This window comes from Sinohyriopsis cumingii, chromosome 5, assembly GCF_028554795.1.
Source record: "Sinohyriopsis cumingii isolate HCF-2022 chromosome 5, ASM2855479v2, whole genome shotgun sequence".
Lineage (NCBI taxonomy): Eukaryota > Metazoa > Mollusca > Bivalvia > Unionida > Unionidae > Sinohyriopsis > Sinohyriopsis cumingii.
This window is the reverse complement of record NC_142965.1, coordinates 5,053,720-5,072,907: the sequence shown is the minus strand read 5'-3', so window position 1 is coordinate 5,072,907 and position 19,188 is coordinate 5,053,720. Positions and strand designations below refer to the sequence as shown.

General features: G+C 39.9%; 1 protein-coding gene across 1 annotated transcript in view; it reads right to left on the bottom strand.

Annotated features, from left to right (window-relative positions):
- Positions 1–19,188, bottom strand: part of LOC149798563 (uncharacterized) — a 258,625-nt gene that overhangs the window by 227,845 nt on the left and 11,592 nt on the right. Inside the window, exons 6-8 of the mRNA XM_089957207.1 lie at positions 18,518–18,585; positions 2,030–2,292; positions 879–994 (exon numbers count right to left, since the gene is read on the bottom strand). Coding sequence (XP_089813333.1) covers positions 879–994; positions 2,030–2,292; positions 18,518–18,585 — 447 coding nt within the window. The remainder of the gene's footprint in view (positions 1–878; positions 995–2,029; positions 2,293–18,517; positions 18,586–19,188) is intronic.

Sequence of the window (19,188 nt, the reverse complement as noted above, 5' to 3'; positions counted from 1 at the left end):
CGCTAATCTGGTGGTCATCTAGCCGCTAATCAGGTGGTCATCTGGTCGCTAATCTGGTGGTCATCTAGCCGCTAATCTGGTGGTCATCTAGCTGCTAATCAGGTGGTCATCTGTCCGCTAATCTGGTGGTCATCTAGCCGCTAATTAGGTGATCATCTGGCCGCTGGCAGTAACTTCTAGCGCTAGGCACTAATAACACCTTAGCTGATGAGCGTAGAGGTAGGCCGTTGCACCAGTCTACAATTTTCTACGATCTTTGAGATAGCAGTCTACATGTATACAGCCTTGGCCTCCACTTTAGATGTCTGGACCATGTTTATGCAATTAAGCGATGTCAAATATTTATAAAGTCAGTGGTTGAGACAGGGCAAATTGTAAGCAATTAAACAATTTATGCATTTAACCGATATGCATTTATCCGATATTTATTACTATGCATATTAATGAAGGAAAAACGGGATCATACTTTCGCTATGAGCTTAAGCGATATATACATTTAAGTGGAGCCGAATGTAGCCTTTTCACGTGAGTGTTGAATGTTTATGTGCGTATTTCTTTACATTTCTTGTTGTTACTTTCTTTCATTTTTATGTTAACTTAACCAACTTGATTTTCATTTGTTTCTTTTAAATGCCGTTATTTTATTTTTCCATTTGCTTGTTTCATTTGTATCTTGTTTATTTGACTTTGTGTTTCCATTTGTGCCTCGTTCGTTGAGCATTAGACCTACTGATAATATTTAATAGTTTTTATTTTACAAGCATTCCTGTTTTATTAAAAACAAAAATCTTGGTTTATGTGAAAGTTACTTTTTTAAATTTTAATTTCATAATTTTGGCGGCGATGACATTTGCATAGTATTATTAGTATGTACTTACATCTTTACAAAATGAATGCGCATAGTCAACGAAACGCTTGGATTTGGGATCAGCCAGGTCACTACCATACGTCAAGTTGTAGACGTAAAATGTCATATCTATGTACGGCATACCATCTGGAACACAAAATAATTGCAAGGATTATTTATGGCACGCCATCTGGAAAATAAATTAACCGCCATTTTTATGTACACATTTTATGTCTTATTGGATATGAGCTGGAATGTATGTATCAAGTTGTCAGAATCTGTGACGTTCTTCTCTTACTCGGGGAATGAAGTGTAGAGATTTAAGGTGACTATACGAAAACCAATACTAATTGCTGAATTGCCTTGGTTCAGCTAATACTATCATGATAGATAGAATCTAACCCTCTACCCCTACCCCATAAAGTACTGTGTACTAGTATGTATCATCCTGAATGTCATACGGTGACCAGATACATTCTGAAGGGGAAAAAATCCTTACTTTAATCTGCATCAATTATTCTGCAATTAAAGGAGATTAAAAATGACGTAAATTAAGTTAAAATTAACCCAAAAAAATAGTACCCGATGACGTTCATTTAGTATATACTTTCAGATTAACCACTTCCCAGTTTGCAATATATCCTACATTCGACTAAAAATCAACTATTATTTGATAGAAAAGATAAGCAGTAGATGCGGAAAGCCCAAATAACTGGCAAATAAACCAATGCATTGAATATCAAGACAAAATTCCACGCTTTTGCATTATCAGTCTGTGTGTTAACATTTCATGCAAATCTGAAGAAAAAAAAATACGGGGAAAACAATCAGAACATGTGTTTAGACCTAATGTTAAGTCCTCCATGCCACCACTAAACAATTAACTAGGCAAGAAAGAGAGTCGTTCTTGCGGAGTGTAATGACACCTTTGCTTATCTGAAAACGGCATAAAAAATGCGTTTCCATGGTGATATACCTGCAGGAAATTATTTCCTTGGTTATGCTAATAAGAGCCCATTTATCCCTTGGAATGGTAAGGGGCGTGGAATAATAACGAGATGCACTGTGCATTGCCGCTTGGGGAAATCTCATTATGGATCGAAGTACAAAAGTGAACATGAAAGAAACCAAAGGAAGTAAAAGGAAGACGAAAAGGTGAAAATGACGTGTTTAATTCCTCACCTATCCACGAGATTGTTGCTGTGACAGTTTTTGTTGGGGTGGGGGCGATGCTTGTGTAGGGGTTGATAGGTATCGGTATGACCACAATAGTACCGTCCCCGTCTGGTGGAGTAATTAGAAGAGTTCCTATAATTTTCCGTGGAAGTCCATCCACAATGACAACACGAGCATTGTCCATGATGATCTTCCGTACATATCCAGTTAGCCCGCTCGTCTCTTCTCCCGTAAACATGACGTAGGTTATTGACCTGTCTGGTTTATTGCTGAAATGTCCAAGCACGGACTGGACTGAATTAAGCACATATTAACAGAAATGGATTTAATTTAATTAAATTAACTGTAAATTTGACTTAATTTAACTAAATTAGCTGTAAATTGGTCTTAATTTAACTAAATTAACTGTAAAATTTGACTTAATTTAACTAAATTAACTGTAAATTGGACTTAATTTAACTAAATTAACTGTAAATTTGACTTAATTTAACTAAATTAACTGTAAATGGACTTAATTTAACTAAATTAACTGTGAATTGGACTTAATTTAACTAAATTAACTGTAAATTATCTAAATTACATTAAACTTGATTTTTGAACAATAGTAATTTGAACAACAGTGGCATTAATGAAACTAAATTGAAACAAAGAAATGCTAAAAATAGAGCAAAGAAAATTTGGAGAAAATTATAATTTTAGAGGGTACATTGCAATTTCTAATAGAATTTCTTGTAATCAATCGGAATTTAGCAAGCAAGTGAACGGTTAAACCGTCAACAAAGTAAAACAAGGCAACTAAACTATACTACAGGACAAGTTTAAATTCTTCTGCGAGAATCATATACTCGCAAATAAGAAACAGCAGCAGGGAGGGCGAATCCTACAAAGGTCTAGAGACCACCAAATGATAAAATAAGCCTTAAAAAAAAAGCTAATCTTACAACAGCAACGAGACAAAAAAACGCGACCCCCCCCCCTCAACTTGTTGTCGCCGCCCGGGGCTGCTCTCTTCGAGTTTCTCACGTTAACCATACAATGTATCAAGTCCGATACGGTATCGTGTCCGCGGGTCGTGTAAATTTATTGTCACAAATCCATGCGCGATAATTAAATCGCAGGTTATCAAATAATGGCAAATATCGGAGAAGCACTCACAACTAGATTGGCACGACAACGACTAGCCGCGATTAAAAAATTTCTTCCGGTTCGTGATTCCGTCAAAGAAAAATTAAAAGAGAGACAAGAAGCGCGAGTTGAGTTTGCAACATCTGCGGAGGAATTATTTAAGCCTATTACAGCAGCTACTGGTGAAGTTAAAACTGCAATTGTAGGAAAACCTGATCCTGCCGACCCTACCAAAACAAAACGAGGGTTACTTCAAGCAATAGAAGAACTTAAACAGCAGGCAGATGCAGGTGCCGCAGCTGATCCAGGTGCCGCCGGAGTAGTGACAGTTGCTAAGGAAACATTTATTAATAAATTTACCGAAGATGGTATTACTGAAATAAAAAATATTCCGCTTACTAGCGTGGATGAACTTAGGGAATTTTCTGTTTGGATTGTCTTAAATTATCCTAACCGGCAGGATTTTTTAAAACCAGGAGCTGCCTCGGGTATGACCCAGGCTGATTGGAGGGATTATGTTTATAAAGTAAACCGAGACATTCCTCGAATATCCAGCACTGATGATACCTATAATTTTATAAAAACTGGCGTAATTGGGGTTAATAAGGAACTAAGAGACCAACGAACGAAGGTAAAGGAGGAAGAGGAGAAGAAAAAAATGCAGGAAAAGGAAATGAAAAAGCAGAAAAAGGAGGAAGAAGAGGAGAAAAAATGCAGGAAAAGGAAATGAAAAAACAGCCGAGACAGAAGAAGAAACCACCAGCTCTAAAAATAGACCCCGCAATGACACTGCCTGATCCAGTGCCTGAAATTTCATCACCTGAACAAATGGGGGCTAGCGCTCCTGATGATGATTTTACCACTCCTGTTTCGTCGCCCATCCCCCCCGATATATCAGAAGATGAAATACTGAAAAAGCAAATAAAAGAATTACAAAATGAATTAAAAAATTTAAGGGATGAAAAAGAAAATTTACAAAAAGGAACACCGAAAAAGAGTACCTACTCTAAGGTAGAAAAGATAGAAAAAAAGGAAAGATCTGTAACTGATGAAATTGTTAAAACATCAGCAAAACTAAAGAAAATGGGAAAAGGATACACCGGTTACGGTTATAATATCTGCCCTGATAATATCGTCAATGACGTATCACGGTTAGAAGTTCTCATCGGAGGAAAACGCGCCGGAAACAACTCTCCGGAAATTATAAACGAGGCCGCAGATATCTGTCAGAGACTATTTCAGCGTGGCATTATGGATATCGGCGTTTACCGGGGACTCATTGATGAACTCGCGGATGGTTATTACAGCGATTAGTAAATTTAGTTAGAGAAACAATAATTAAATAAAATGATCGTGCACAATTCTCAACCTAGACACGCTAGCGTGTTACCAGTCCGCGTAGTGAACTCGCGATTACCAGTCTACAGAGCAACCTACGGAGATGGTCTCGGTGATACAGTTACTGGTTTGTTTTCAAGAATAGCCCCTAAGGTGTTACCGATTGCAAAACAATTGTCGATGAAAGCTATTGATGTTGTCAAGGATAAAGCCCTTGGATCTGTTGGTGATCTCGCCGGGAAGGCATTCGCGTCAATCAAGGATAGACTGTTACGGTTAACTCGTAGATCAAAAAAACCGCCACCGGTGAAACTGGCCAGTACTGAACTTATGCCCGCACACGTCAGTAAAGTAATAAATCAGGCTGCCAATCAAAAACTTGCAGAGCTTGTAACCCAAACACCCGAACAAATAAATACAAGCTTGATATCAGGAAGCGGATTTCGTTTTAGAAGACAATAATTTTATATAAAATGTTTAAACTTATATCTGATCCAGCGTTCGACATGGATGCACCAACACTAAAAGATGGGTCCGTGCGCGATTATCAGTATTATTCTTATGAGGCAACAGTACCTAATCAACGCGGACGAATTGAATTACGAGTCCAGGATACAAGTAGATATTTCCTGCCCGCTGAAGCATTTCTTGAAGTCACGGGTGAACTTGTAACAGATGTTGTCGCTAATACAGAATACGGAGCTAATGTTCGAGTTGGTTTTGTTAACAACGGTATCATGGCGCTGTTCAAAAGTGCTTCATACAGCATTGACGGAAGAGAAATTGAAATAATTCAGGATAATGTTGACGTTGCTACAACAATCCTGGGATTAGCGAGATACTCAGATGATTACACTAGATCAGCTGGTCCGACTATGATGTTCGCTAAGGATAATTCTGATCATCCGGATCATAGATCTAGCATTTTTAGACAAGCAGTAAGTCGTGCTGCTCCTCCTGTTGCTGTTGATACAATAGAGAATTTACCATTTCCCAACCCTAATTACAATCTTGGTTTTGCTACGCGTAAATTAATGTTATCAGGTGACCGTAGGAGATTTTCATGCGCAATTCCACTATCTCACATCTTTGGATTTTGCAGAAATGTCAGAAAGGTTATTTTTGGAGCCAATCATACAGTTGTACTTAACCGAAAAAGTGATGACGTTGACGCCATCTGGCGAGAGGATACTGCTGGTGTTGCTGCCGGTAAAGTAATATTATTCAAGCTTGCGTTGTGGATGCCAGTAATGTCCCCATCAATCACTGAAGAGCAACGGCTACTCTCTTTCATGGACACAGGCGGTAAATCATTGATATCATGGTTGACAACAACAACAGATTCCATTCAGGGTGCCGGTGCTGGGCAGTTTACGTGGCACATAGCATCACAACAGGGAATATCAGCGCCGCGACATATTTTTGTTGCACTCCAGCAAAATGCGAGGTTGACTTCCCAACTACAGAGTCATATGATATTTGACAAACTTAATGTCTCTGAGGTTTCGCTGCGAATAAACGGGCATCAGGAACCATCCGAGGATATATTAATAAATTATGAGCGAAATGAAGTTGCACGGGCGTATCATCGCTTGATGACATTTATGGGACGTGATCAGAATGTTGATACCAGGTTGCAGATATCACAACTGGATTTTACAACGCTGTATCCGATTTATTACTTTTCGCTGGAACATTTGGATCTAACAAGACAATCTGTCGTTGATATACACTTCAAAGCTCGTGTAGGTGAGTTTCCCCTCGGCCCGCCTGCTGGTTTTAGAGCTGTCGCGGTTATACTCTCCGATAAAGCAATGCTGCTTGAAGGTGTTGGCGGACGAATGAGAGTTATTGACGCTCCAGTAGAAAACATGTAACAATTAGATTAGTTTCTGAAATATAATGTCATACAGTCACGTTAATGTCACCTTGACTTCCGGTCAGACAAAGAAATTGCAATCGAAGAACGCAAGCACGTGCGGGACATCAATAACACTAAAACGAGATCAACTTGTTGGTGGTCCAAACAAGCTGTCGTTGACTAATACTCAGATTAAACATTTTAATAAGGCACTAACAGCAAAAACCGGTGTCCGACTTGATTTCTCTGCTGCAGCTATCAAGGACATGACTAAAACCGGTGGAATATTTCCTCTTCTCGCAGCAATACCGGCGTTGATTGCCGCGGCAGCACCAGCCGTAGCAAAAGCCGCAGCACTCGGTGCAGTTGGAACCGCAGCTGGAATGGCACTAAAGAAAGCAACCGGAAACGGATACAAGAAAAAAAAGGGGAGATCCGCTCGCGGATCAGGGCTAAGACTACCAGGAACTCCCGCATCATGGTATCCAAAAAATTTCTAACGCTGAAACACAAAGTGTCCCCGATGTTGAAGCTTCCAGCGTTGACGCTTCCAGCGTCCAATTTTGATTTACTCGATGCTGTTAAAAAATTGCGTGTAAAACATTTCAGAGGCGTATTTATGCGAGATCAATTACCGCAACGACCGAATAATCCAGAAACTGGCATTATCAATCTCGACAACAAAGATGGTCCGGGAACTCACTGGGTTGCTTACGCGATCGATCCACGTGGAATTATCTATTTTGATTCGTACGGTTTAGCACCGCCAGTTGAGTTTCTCAAGTATGTCAGCAGATTTTCTAATGTTCCAGTGTGGCAGTCGACGTTACCAACACAAACATTAATTGATCCGCCCATTTGTGGGAGGGAGGTTTTAAATGTTCTTGATGCAATCTCAAGAAATCCAGCAACTCCTCCTCATAAAGTAGTGTATGAATATACCGCATCCAATGCTAGGCATTTTCATGCTCGCATTTGAAAAACAGCAATAAGAATAATGGTGGATATTTACGGAAGACCTTTCGCGCGAAGAGGTAAACCAAGCACAGATGCTGATCTCTCAAAATATGCGACCCGAGATGAAATCGATAATCTTTTGAATATAGCTGGAGTTGACCCAGATGAAGTTGTTATTTTTCAGGACAAGCAAGGAAAACTAAGAACGAGCAACATTAAGTGGAATGATATAATTCGCAAAGTTCTTGGAGCTACCAAGGATAACTTCGTTGCATTTAGTGATGGCGGCCGGATCAAGGACTCGAATATATCAATCGCAAGCATCAAAGACAGTATTGATAAAGGTGTTGATAAATGTGTGAAAAAAACCGGCGACACGATGACAGGCGAACTCAGCATGAGCGGCAACAAAATAACCGCGTTAGCGAATCCCGAATCCGACCAGGATGCGTCAAACAAACAATACGTGGACATCATCAACGGTAAACTAAATACGCTGCGGTCAGAGTATGATGTTCACGTGAACGGGTTTAAAAGACTCCAAAGAAACTTTCAAAAAACTGGTGAGACCGTGGATAAGTTCTTTGGGCCTCCTCCAGTCGTCGATGTAAAACTCGCTGAAATCAAGACCGACATTAACACGATCAAACAAACACAGCAGGATATCGTATCGGGAATTCCTGAGATCGTTAACAAAATCAGTTTGATTAAAGTCCCCGTTGGAGTTACTCCGGGGCATTTCACCAACATCGTATTCACGGTATCATCGGGATTCGCAACATGGTCACGAGAAAATAACACTATCAAATACACAGCAACGGTCACTGGCGTGTACAGGTTGTCTGTGTTTTCAGCCGCTAAATTTGAAATCTTCACAACATATCCTTGGAGACATTCCACCGATAAGTATTCCGGGGTTGTAACCGTAATACTAAACAGCGGAACCGAAGAAACATTTATGCTTGAAGCCGAAGACGATAGTTTAACAGCAACATCTTACTGGTTTTGTTTGGAATTCGTCGCTGCAACATCTCAATTGGTTACCGCGTAATTGAAAATCGCCAGCGATTTTAAATAATGTCAACGACGCCAGATGCTCAACAATATCGATACAATCAAGTCCGTGAGTGGCAATCTGAGTTAAAAACTGTCATCGAAGTAACCAGTCAAAAAGTAAAAAAATACCGCAGACGCATAACAGTGCTGGATATTATGGTTTATTCAGTATCTGCCGTTGTTGTATCTGCCGGAGCAATACTATCAGCGGTCACTCCGGTAACTGCAGTAGTCGCCGCCACGATCTGTGTTTCCGCGGCCACAACAACAGCTGGAGTTTTCGGCATCATAACAAAAAAAATATCATCATGTGCTAACACAAAATTACACGATTACACGACAAAATTAAATACAGCCACGACCGCATATCAGAAATTATCATCGCTGATATCATCATCGTTAGACGTGCACAGCGACGCTACGATATCAGATTCTGAATTCAAACTAATGTCAGATGCGTACAATGACTATTTGAAAACTAAACAAATAAATAATGTCACTGATGGCAACGCCACAGGAACTGCTTCAACAAATAGTCACAAACACAACACCGGTAAGGACCACAATGATCTCAGTGTGTTCGACGACACCACAATTCGGTATTAATTTTCAAACTCCAATTCCAGTGAGTGAAATCGCGTTAGCAAAGCTCAGTGTGTATCACAGCTGGCCCAATATCAGGTCGGCATCATTTGGTGGTCTGCAGCCAAATAATTCGTTTGTGTTCTCGTACAAAAACAAACCCAATGACACTCCAGAATGGGATACAATTACGCTACCCACTGGGAGTTATCAGATCGAAGAAATCAACAATGAGATACAACGCCAAATAAAACGAATCACCGGCAAGGAACCCAAAATATCTCTGACCGCGCATGAACCAACGATGTCTACGGTCATTGAAATCTCAACACCGGGATACGCCGTTGATATTTATAACAGCTCTCTTCGAACAGTATTAGGATGGCCAAAGGCCCGCGAGGTTAAACCCGGTCCACCAAAACCTGAAAAATCGGATTTTATTACCGATAAACAAGAACTGCACGATCTCGAGTACAATTATTATTTACTCCTTGCAGATCAATTACTAGCAGGAAAAGGTACTTTAATGCCCGATACTTGGAGTATAGAAGCTCCACGTGTTAATGGGCAGGAGCTCAGTTACCGTCTAGATTCTATAGAATCTGATTTATTTATTCCGATCAATCTAGTACATAAACAACAGCTACAACTGTTGCGAGTATATTTCCAAGATTATATTTCTGATTTAACTGGAAACGCTAGCGTTTCTGCAAGCAGTTCTCGTGATAATATTATCACAACCATAGAAAAACTAAACAAACTCGCATCCGCGATGGAAACTATAAATCAAAAAATAATTCAACATTTACTGGATTACAAAGATGATACCATCGGTATTAACAGACAGATAGCCAGAGCAGATTTTGCAATTAAATATGGTATTCCCGTGAATGATATTTCAGATTTTAAATTTCCCGGATATAACGCACCCGTGCTGAGAAAATCAGTCCAGGATCTCATCGAGGAATCTTTCGAAGATATTCTTGCCGCGTACACGCGAATAAAACCAGAACCTGTTATTTTAAGACACGACAACAGTACATCCGCCGATGGCAGACACATCTCACCCGGGATCGTAAATATCACAGATGTTATTGCGGTCAATCTTGTATGTGACGTCATCGATGGCAGTTACAGCGCTAGCGCTGACACAACGACGGCCACGCAGGGGTTTGTCCTGTATACGTTCACACCAAAAGACCCCCCTGGTTTTCTGATTGTGCAAGAACCAATCAATGTGGTCTATCTACGGTGTAATAATCCGTGGTTGTCAACGATAAATTTCAAACTTGCCGACCAACGGGGGAATTTGTTGGACCTGCGTGACGAGACTGTTAGTATAAACTTACTGGTGAAGTCCTAAGTCGCTAGCACGCATTTAAAAAAAAACGGTTGTGTATAATGTGTGAGTACATTCATGCACGAGTTCATATTCATGATAAGCAAATTCTTCACGAGGCAATAAAAACCGCATTTGGAAACTCTTTGAGTTTCTCGGGACAGCCCCCTAGGGGAACCCTACGGGAACAGTATTTCCCCGTTCAAATAATCGTTGACGTGTACGGCGACGAAGACTTCTTGTTAACTCGGTCACAATTGACGCAGTTACAGCAAAATCATATGATCACAGCTTGGTGTCAACGAGAACAGATTATGAACTATTCTCATTGTTGTATTGATGCTGAAACGCTCAAGCAAATCCTGAAAATCTGAAAACTCTTCGAGTTGAGAAATTCCAAGGCAAAAAAAAAAATAATACACTTTTTTTTTACCCGTCTCCAAGCGGGGCTAGCGTTCTCAGGTTCTACTTCACGGGTGTGAGTCACACGCGGCGGTTTATACTTCCTTGTCGGCCTCGTAGTCACAAACACTAGTAGGCATTTCCGTGTCTAGATTCTTTATATAACCTTTTAACAGTCTCACCCTGGTGTTAATTAATTTTCGAGTCTCATACTCGGATGACAATTCAAGCCTGATCTTCTCAACTGCAACGCACAGTGGAATAAATTCAGATACCTGATTGGACGTTATCGTGGCAAGTGATTTGTAAATGCGATCTTGCAAACCCTTAATGAACCTATATCTGGCAGGGAGATTGTTCTTCCCGGACCGTGATAGCTCATTCAAGGATTCAAAATCTGACATAATTGTTTCAGTGTCTAGTAAAATATTAAAACCCCGCTGTTGTAATTCTTTAATTTCAACAAGTATGGTATTTATATTTTCGTGATTCATATTATTATATATTTTTATATTTTTAAATGTGAAACGCTAGCGTTTCTGAGAAGTCCCTTGGACGAGAAATGCTTTGCATTTCCAGAGAAACTCTTCGTTTTTTTTTTCTTGGTCTTATACTGAGTTATCGTTGTTGTCAGTTACATAACAGAATGAAATCTTCTGTTTGAGCTTCTTGGAAAATGCTGTTTTGTAGATCCCATCTGCGACATGTTGTGCAACAGGTGGACAAATATCGAAATACCTACCGGCGGCGGCTATTGTCTCGAATACAATTTCTTCACCTGTAATTGTGTTCGTGGATTTAATAGCTCTTCTTGCAACTGTTTTACAACGCCCTGTGTTACCCAGTAGGCAGTTCTTGCTCTGAGTGACCATGCGAAGATTGTTTATGGAGTTATCAAGTATGTTACCGTTAATGTGATCAATGACAAAACCTTTAGGGATCACTCCATGAAAACATTCATAGACGAAACGATGACATAAATACCTCTTCGAGGAAATGCCTGCATGTCTCGGCGTGGCAGTAAATCGTGAATAACCACAATTATCAACTGTACCAACTTGTTTTTGTAGCCTGCAGTGTCGTATTATGCCATCTTGATTTGCCTCATAATTGGAAATAATTGGATGCGGAACAAATTGATTCATTATAATACAGGCAAATTATTTGTCTAATTCATAATTTGTCTGAAAACTTATTTATGTAATCGTGCTCGGAGAGTGTGTTATTGCAGTATTTTTTATTATAATACCGTTTTAGTTCTCGATAGCGTTTTCCACCACACGCTGAACATAATTGCGTTTTTCCTCGTACTCCAATGCCGCATCTGATACACGGTATCGGTCCTAGACTCCCGCCGCGGACCTGTTGAGCATGTTGTCCACAGTATTCGCCTCTGCAACGTCTGTTACACGGCGCTGATGAATTTAGTTTAATCCACTTGCATGAGAAATGCTTTGCATGAGCGATGCTAGCATCGCCGGAGAAACTCTTTGAGTTTCCGTTCATTATATATAATATTTTTGTCTATTTAAATACTTGTCTTAATTATAATAATGAGTTTTGAAAGACTATCCAGAATAAAACCCGCAGGCGGTCGATTCGATCTTGACCGGTTAACCGCTGATCCACGACGAAGAGAGTTAAAGGAACTGCTTGGTGTTATCAAGAATGCCAAGGAAGAGTTTCGTCGTGATGGTGCCGCACATGTGTGGTCGACATATAAAATTATCCCCGACGCGAGCGTTATCATTGATGCTACCATGAACGATACAATCGCGCGTAACATAATTGGGTATCTCGACGATAGAAGATATTTCATACAGATAAAATTTATTATCAAAGTGGTCAACGAAAACGACGATGACACGTGGATTATCCGTGATAAAAATGATCCTATCCTTGACATTAAAAGGAAAACTATTTTGTTGAGCAATAATTCTAGACCAGGAATGTTGACGGGGGTTGATATACCGTATTACGCCAGATCGTATCCAGTAACTGCAGTCGTTTACGGAATATATCCGATAAAGAAACCAAGTGTAGATAAACTCACGCCAATGAAAACATCAGTGGTGTTAAATTGTGTAGCTGAGCGAGTAATGGAACATTTTAAAAACGCAGCACGTGGAAATGGTCTAACTGAGATCAGAAAAAATAAAATAACAACATGGGCTAATCGAGTCAAAGATGTAGGGGCCACAATTAAGGATGTTGCCGCGCTAGAAAAATTATTAAGATTTCCTATAACGGTATTATCGCTAACAGGCGAGGAATTGTATAAATCGAAATACAACCGTAGTGGAGCTTCAATAACAATTATTGATCATAACAGCCACGCCTGGACGGAATCAGTTAAAATATTTCCACGCGATCGTGTTATAAGGTATTATTCCGCGGGTATGTTTGATTGTATTTATCAAATGAGTAAAACCGATCCGGTATCGGTATGGTTGTTTAGAAGTTCTGAAGTTGGTGATTATGACCAGTTCGTGACCCCGAACGGAGAAATATATAGAACTGCGGAGTTACAAAATGAAATGAAAGCGCTCACAGAAAAATATTCAACTGAGCAAGTTGATCAATTACTAACTAATTGTTTTACTGTTCCAAGTGTTGCCGCACATATAGCACGACAAAAAAATAATTGGAAACCAACCATGAAGAGTTTTCTCGAGAATGTTCAGCAGAGTTGCATCGAATACGGACACGGCGGTTTATGGAATAGTGTATTTGTTAGTGATAATATGGTATCGGTGGATATGATTGCGTGCTATCCAGGAAGTTTTCTTGGCTATGGCGAATGCGCTGAATACTTTAAACGATTTGGACATCCCACAAATTTAATGACAAGAGTAGCTATTAACGGACCTTTACCTGATTTTGACCTGACTGGATTTGCTCGCGTGGAATCGTTCGAATTTGCAACACGGTTACATCCTATTAATTATGCTTGGTTTGGCAGACATTTCCACGAAAGGAAGTGGGTGCCGTTTCCGTTGTTGCGGTTTATGGTTGACAAAACAATACTAACATCTGTTGTTGTCAGTGAGGGGATTATTTGTTACTCAAAACAAACCTCAGTTTGGTTACCAACTCCAACTGATACTGCGTGTTATTCTGACTTAAAATTAAATTATCCTACAGCGTCTGAAGAAGAATTACGCACACTGGCGTATAAACATGATGAGCGCAACTGTAAAGATCTCGGCCGAAGATTGATAGGTAAATTTACTCAAGGTGGAGCATATGATCATAAACGACATCACAGTCGATTAATTATGGATGAAGAAGAATTAAATTTCATTATCGCTGATACTACTGCGAAAGATACATTTTGTAGCCGCGAGGATATAATAATATCATTGCCGGGGATGCCTGGAAAACGATTAGGAACAGTTGTTAGTTATATCGACGGTGATTCAGCTCAGTACACTCATTTGAGATCCTCTATGCTGGCTTATGTTTCTATAAATTTATTGTCGATGGTGAATAGAGTTCCCTTCGCGGTAAGGGTTGCAACAGATTCGTTTTATATTAACGAAGACGATTTAACAGCGTTAGATTTACCAACATCGAATGATCAATGGGGAACATGGCGAGTAAAAAAGGAAGAGTTGCACGCGTACTGTGAATCAGCTGATGTTGAAATTAAAGATGAATATCGTAAATCAACAACCTTGTCGTGGACAACTTTGTCGTTACCTTCTGTGTACGATCCAATTGCTAGACACAGAACAGTTTATTTGAACGGACCTGGAGGCTGTGGTAAGACAACTCGTGCAATCGAACTATTTCGCGGTTCTGATTTGGTCGTGCTAACACCAACACACAGACTTGCCAGAGAAATGATACAACGCGGAGTAAAGGCCTGCACTTATCACGGCTTTTTCAAATACAGCGGCGGTACATGGACTCCTACGCGAATGGGAACGAAGTATATCCCGGAGAAAATCATCTGGGATGAAATAGACACTGTGCCGCTGGATACATTACAACGGTTCCTGACGTGGTTGTTAACGAAAAATACCGCAGTTGTGATGTGCGGCGATCATGGTCAACCACCACCATTTGTCGGCGAATCTCCCCACGAATGGTTGAGAGGGTTTGTTGATTATTACGAGGAAATGCGTGATGACATCAGAGCGCTTGATGACACATTAAAGGAGTTTAAAAAACTAATTAGGCTACAAACCAATAAAGTCCAATGTGAAATAATGCGTGAAATAATTCCAGAGACTTCATTTGATAACTTTTTAACGGCGTGGAAACCAGATGATTTAATTGTTGCAAGTAGAAAATCAGTCAGAGATACACTTCAGCGGCGACTATTTCAGTTACAGCGGCAGAAATTTCCAACGTTGGAAGTGCCGTTATGTTATAGACCAGATGATACACGATTGCAGAATATTGATGTTGATATTCCCGGAAAACCAGAGAAACAAAATTTAGTATTGAATGATATAGTAACAGTTAACGTCGATGCGGTCGAAGATGCATTAGCAATAAATAAATCACCGTGGACACTAGGATATGCTATGACGATTCATTCAGCACAAGGATTAACTATTTCTGATACAACTGTTTGGATCGTTGATGACCGCATCGAATGGTCAAATTTAGTTTATTTAGCCGTGTCCAGAGTAAGAAAGATGGCTCAGTTACGAAGAATTGTATTAGATACGTCAACGAAGTCAGCCGTTGTTGAGTTAACGCAAAAAGATCAAATAAGAAAAAAATTAGACAGTTACCGACAAAGCGACAAGAAAAATAATAGAGAGTTTAACCTGGATATCAACGCTGTGTTGTCGTTACGTGATCGTCAGAATAATCACTGTGCGAGTTGTAATTGTTTATTGCTGTGGCAGTATCCGAAAAACGACCCAAGACAATTTACCGTGGATAGAATAGACAGCAATCTCGGTCATACGCGTGAAAATGTAATGCTGACCTGTCTTGAGTGTAATCGACGCAGAGGTGTTGCTGCAGTTATTTAAGTGATCGAGGTGGTAATTGTGTATCCGTGGGAATCACCTGAAGTTGCTCGCGTGTGAATCCACGCTGAGGAGCAGTTGAATCTAATCTGTAGATTGCGTTTCTCCCAGTTGATCTGGTTATGCTGGATATCTTGTGTGTGGTAACACTCCATGTGGGATCGGTTGCTCTTTTTTTCCCTCCTTCGAGTTCGCCGGGTTCGTATAAATACCTAACGGTGACATTACCCAGCAACGGGGACGCTAGCGTCGTTGGCTGCGTTGAAACACGTTCACTGACGCGGGGTATATATTTTTTTGTGATTGCATTTACAGGTCTCATGTTTGTTGTTCTGGTAATTTCATTATTCAGCGCGGCTATCACGTTTGGCAGTCTTGCAACCCATTCACGAGATCTCGTATCGTAAATGAATTCCCTCGCGTACTGGTATCCGAATAATCTCTCAGCGAGTGTTCTATTAAATCGCTCAACAATTGCCTGATCCCGATGAATTTCAGTATGTCCTCGTCGTATGATAACGTTATGCTGCTTTGTCAGTGATGATACCGCGCCCTGAAATTCTTTACCAGGATCAACTTGTAATAATCGGGGCCAGCTTAGAGGTCCTCGTTGATAAATTCGTTTGAACGCAGAAGCAACTTCAACGGCTGTTTTAGTCGCTAACGGTTCTGCTTCTTTGTATCTACTAGCAACATCAACTACTGTTAGCGCGTATTTGTATGTTTTTCTACGGACAGTATCATGAGGCAGGAATAGTATGTCAGCCTGATGAACTTCATTGGGGGTACTAACATCAAAATGTGCAAAATTGATTTGTCGAGGTGGTGGTAAGTAGATTTGCCATATTGCTTGTTTTGACGGCCATTTTTTGGCAACCTTGCGTGTTACTTTTGCTGCGCTGGCGAGTTTATTAATTGCTGAGTTACCTCTCCAGTATCCGATTGGGGAATAATAAATCGCTTCCATTGTTATTAATTATCCAGCGCCTAATGCTAATTTAGATTTCATCGCTGATCTTATTAACCAATTAGCGAGTGACTCCTTAAATGATTTATTTTTTATGGAGCTTAGTGCATGAATTAATTTCACATCCGCGATATGCCTGTCTTGTAGATCTTTACTTCGATAAGCAACATCATGTATGTGACACGCTGCGTCGATAGCGTTTATCGGATACTCTCCCGGTTTTGGTTTAGACTGTTCATCAAGTCTGATATCTAGTCGTGTCCCTGGACCGCAGTAATTGTATCCTGGGAGATGTTTTTCTCCGGGATATTTAGCCCAAGGGGTACCTGGAAGTCGTCCGAGGGTTGCTGCGATGTCACCTCCGCTGACTTTGTCAGGCTTTTTTTTTTAAATCTAAATTTTTTTGTGCCACATCGCGCACACTTACCAGAGAGTGCTTGTCTGTTATTTTTTGTTGTAATGGTTGTTATGTCGTTTGTAGGGGTTCGTGCCTTACACTTTACACAATATAGATCCATAATTATTATTCTTTATATACAAATGGAAATTACAGATTTTTCTGCGACGCGAAGAAAGGAGCCAGTTAAGCATAATTCAGTGCTACCAAACTCTATCCGCGCGATTATAATTGGGCCATCCGGTTCAGGTAAAACACAGCTGTTGCTGAACTTGATAATGAAGTGGATGAAATGGGACAAACTATACTTGATAGCTCCGTCTGTGGATGATCAACGTTGTTATGATGTTATAAAAGATTTTAATGAGAGTGCAAAAGCGCTGAGTGAAGACGGCGAGGATGTTGTTGAATTTATAACTGATATTGAAGAAGCTCCGTCCGTGGAAGACCTCGACGGGGAAATAAATAACCTAGTAGTGTATGATGATGTGATGCTGGACAAGCAAAAAAATCCTGCAAGAATATTTTCCCGGGGTCGTCATAAAAACACTGATGTGATTTATGTTACTCAACGTTATACACAAATACCAAAAGTAATCAGGGATAACTGTAATCTTCTTGCTGTGTTTAATGGAGTTGATGTTCACACGCTGAGAAATATTCATCAAACCTGGTGTAGCGGCGATATGGATATTAATAAGTTTAAGAATTTCTTTAGTCGCGCTCAAAGAACCGCGCATGGATTTGTGACAATAAATTTACACGACCCGCGGACACGATACCGTATCGGACTTGATACATTGTATGGTTAACGTGAGAAACTCGAAGAGAGCAGCCCCGGGCGGCGACAACAAGTTGAGGGGGGGGGTCGCGTTTTTTTGTCTCGTTGCTGTTGTAAGATTAGCTTTTTTTTTAAGGCTTATTTTATCATTTGGTGGTCTCTAGACCTTTGTAGGATTCGCCCTCCCTGCTGCTGAAACAGTAGTACTAATAAAATAATTAGTGTCCTATCGGCTGCATTTGATATATCTAGACCAATCGACTTGTGAACCAGTACTCTAAAACTAAATCAAGACCAATCGACTTATGAACCAGTACTCTAAAACTAAATCAAGACCAATCGAATTATGAACCAGTACTCTAAAATTAAATCAAGCATTAGTGATAATATCTGAGGTATGAAGTCAATAAAGAAATCATATGATCTGAGACGTGGAGCTCTTGAGATACCCACCAGTTCAGTTCGAGATAGTGTGGTGAGCTCGAGTTAGTGAAGATTTCGACTTGATTCATGAACTTTAGTATTGTGAGTGTGCGCAACTAGTTTGAGAAATCGAGTTGGGATATTGGATATTGAGCTAGTTAGTGGAGATTCCAGCTTTAAATTAATCTATAAATTAATGTAAGACAGACAGTTAAATAAATGTAATGGCGTTTTGAAAATTTTAAAATGAACTTAGCTAATTTATTCATTCTTACGCAAATTTCCAGACTCTGCAACTATGATACCGATCTCTCATAGGACTGCTACGGAAAATTCTATCAATCTGTAAGATAAAAGGAAATCATAAAATTTTTAGAATTATCATGATTCGTTTCTCCTCTTTGATTAGAACGTTTACTTGTTCTCCTAAGAAGTCACGAAGGCTCTTTGGCTATAGTCCGGACTTGCAACCGACAAGGTGCAGGTTCGAATCTAACCATCAGAACAGCTTAATTCGGCTACGTGAAGTGATCGTGGGCACATCACTTTACTCAAACTGAGTAAAACACTTGTGTTGATGCTCCACCAAACACCAAGCCAAACTAACTCACTCTTGTTGTCTTACTCTTATTTACGTGAACCCGTCTATCAATGAACATGACGTGTGAGAAAGTGACTTATTTTAGGAAATGTGTGTAGGTATAATCGTGGCTGTAAATTGATGACGTCACACTACCACCATGTTGGAGGACAGAAAACATGCAGGCTCGATTAGAGCTGCCTTAAATGTGTTAATCAATGTGATGGTACAAATTTTCTACCAACATCAATGAATGTTCAAAAAGGAGTGTTTAATTAATATATTTCAATCGGTCAAATCAATACAGTTATGTAACCATTCGCTTTCTGAATTGAAACAAATTATATATGTATTCAACCCAGTTTT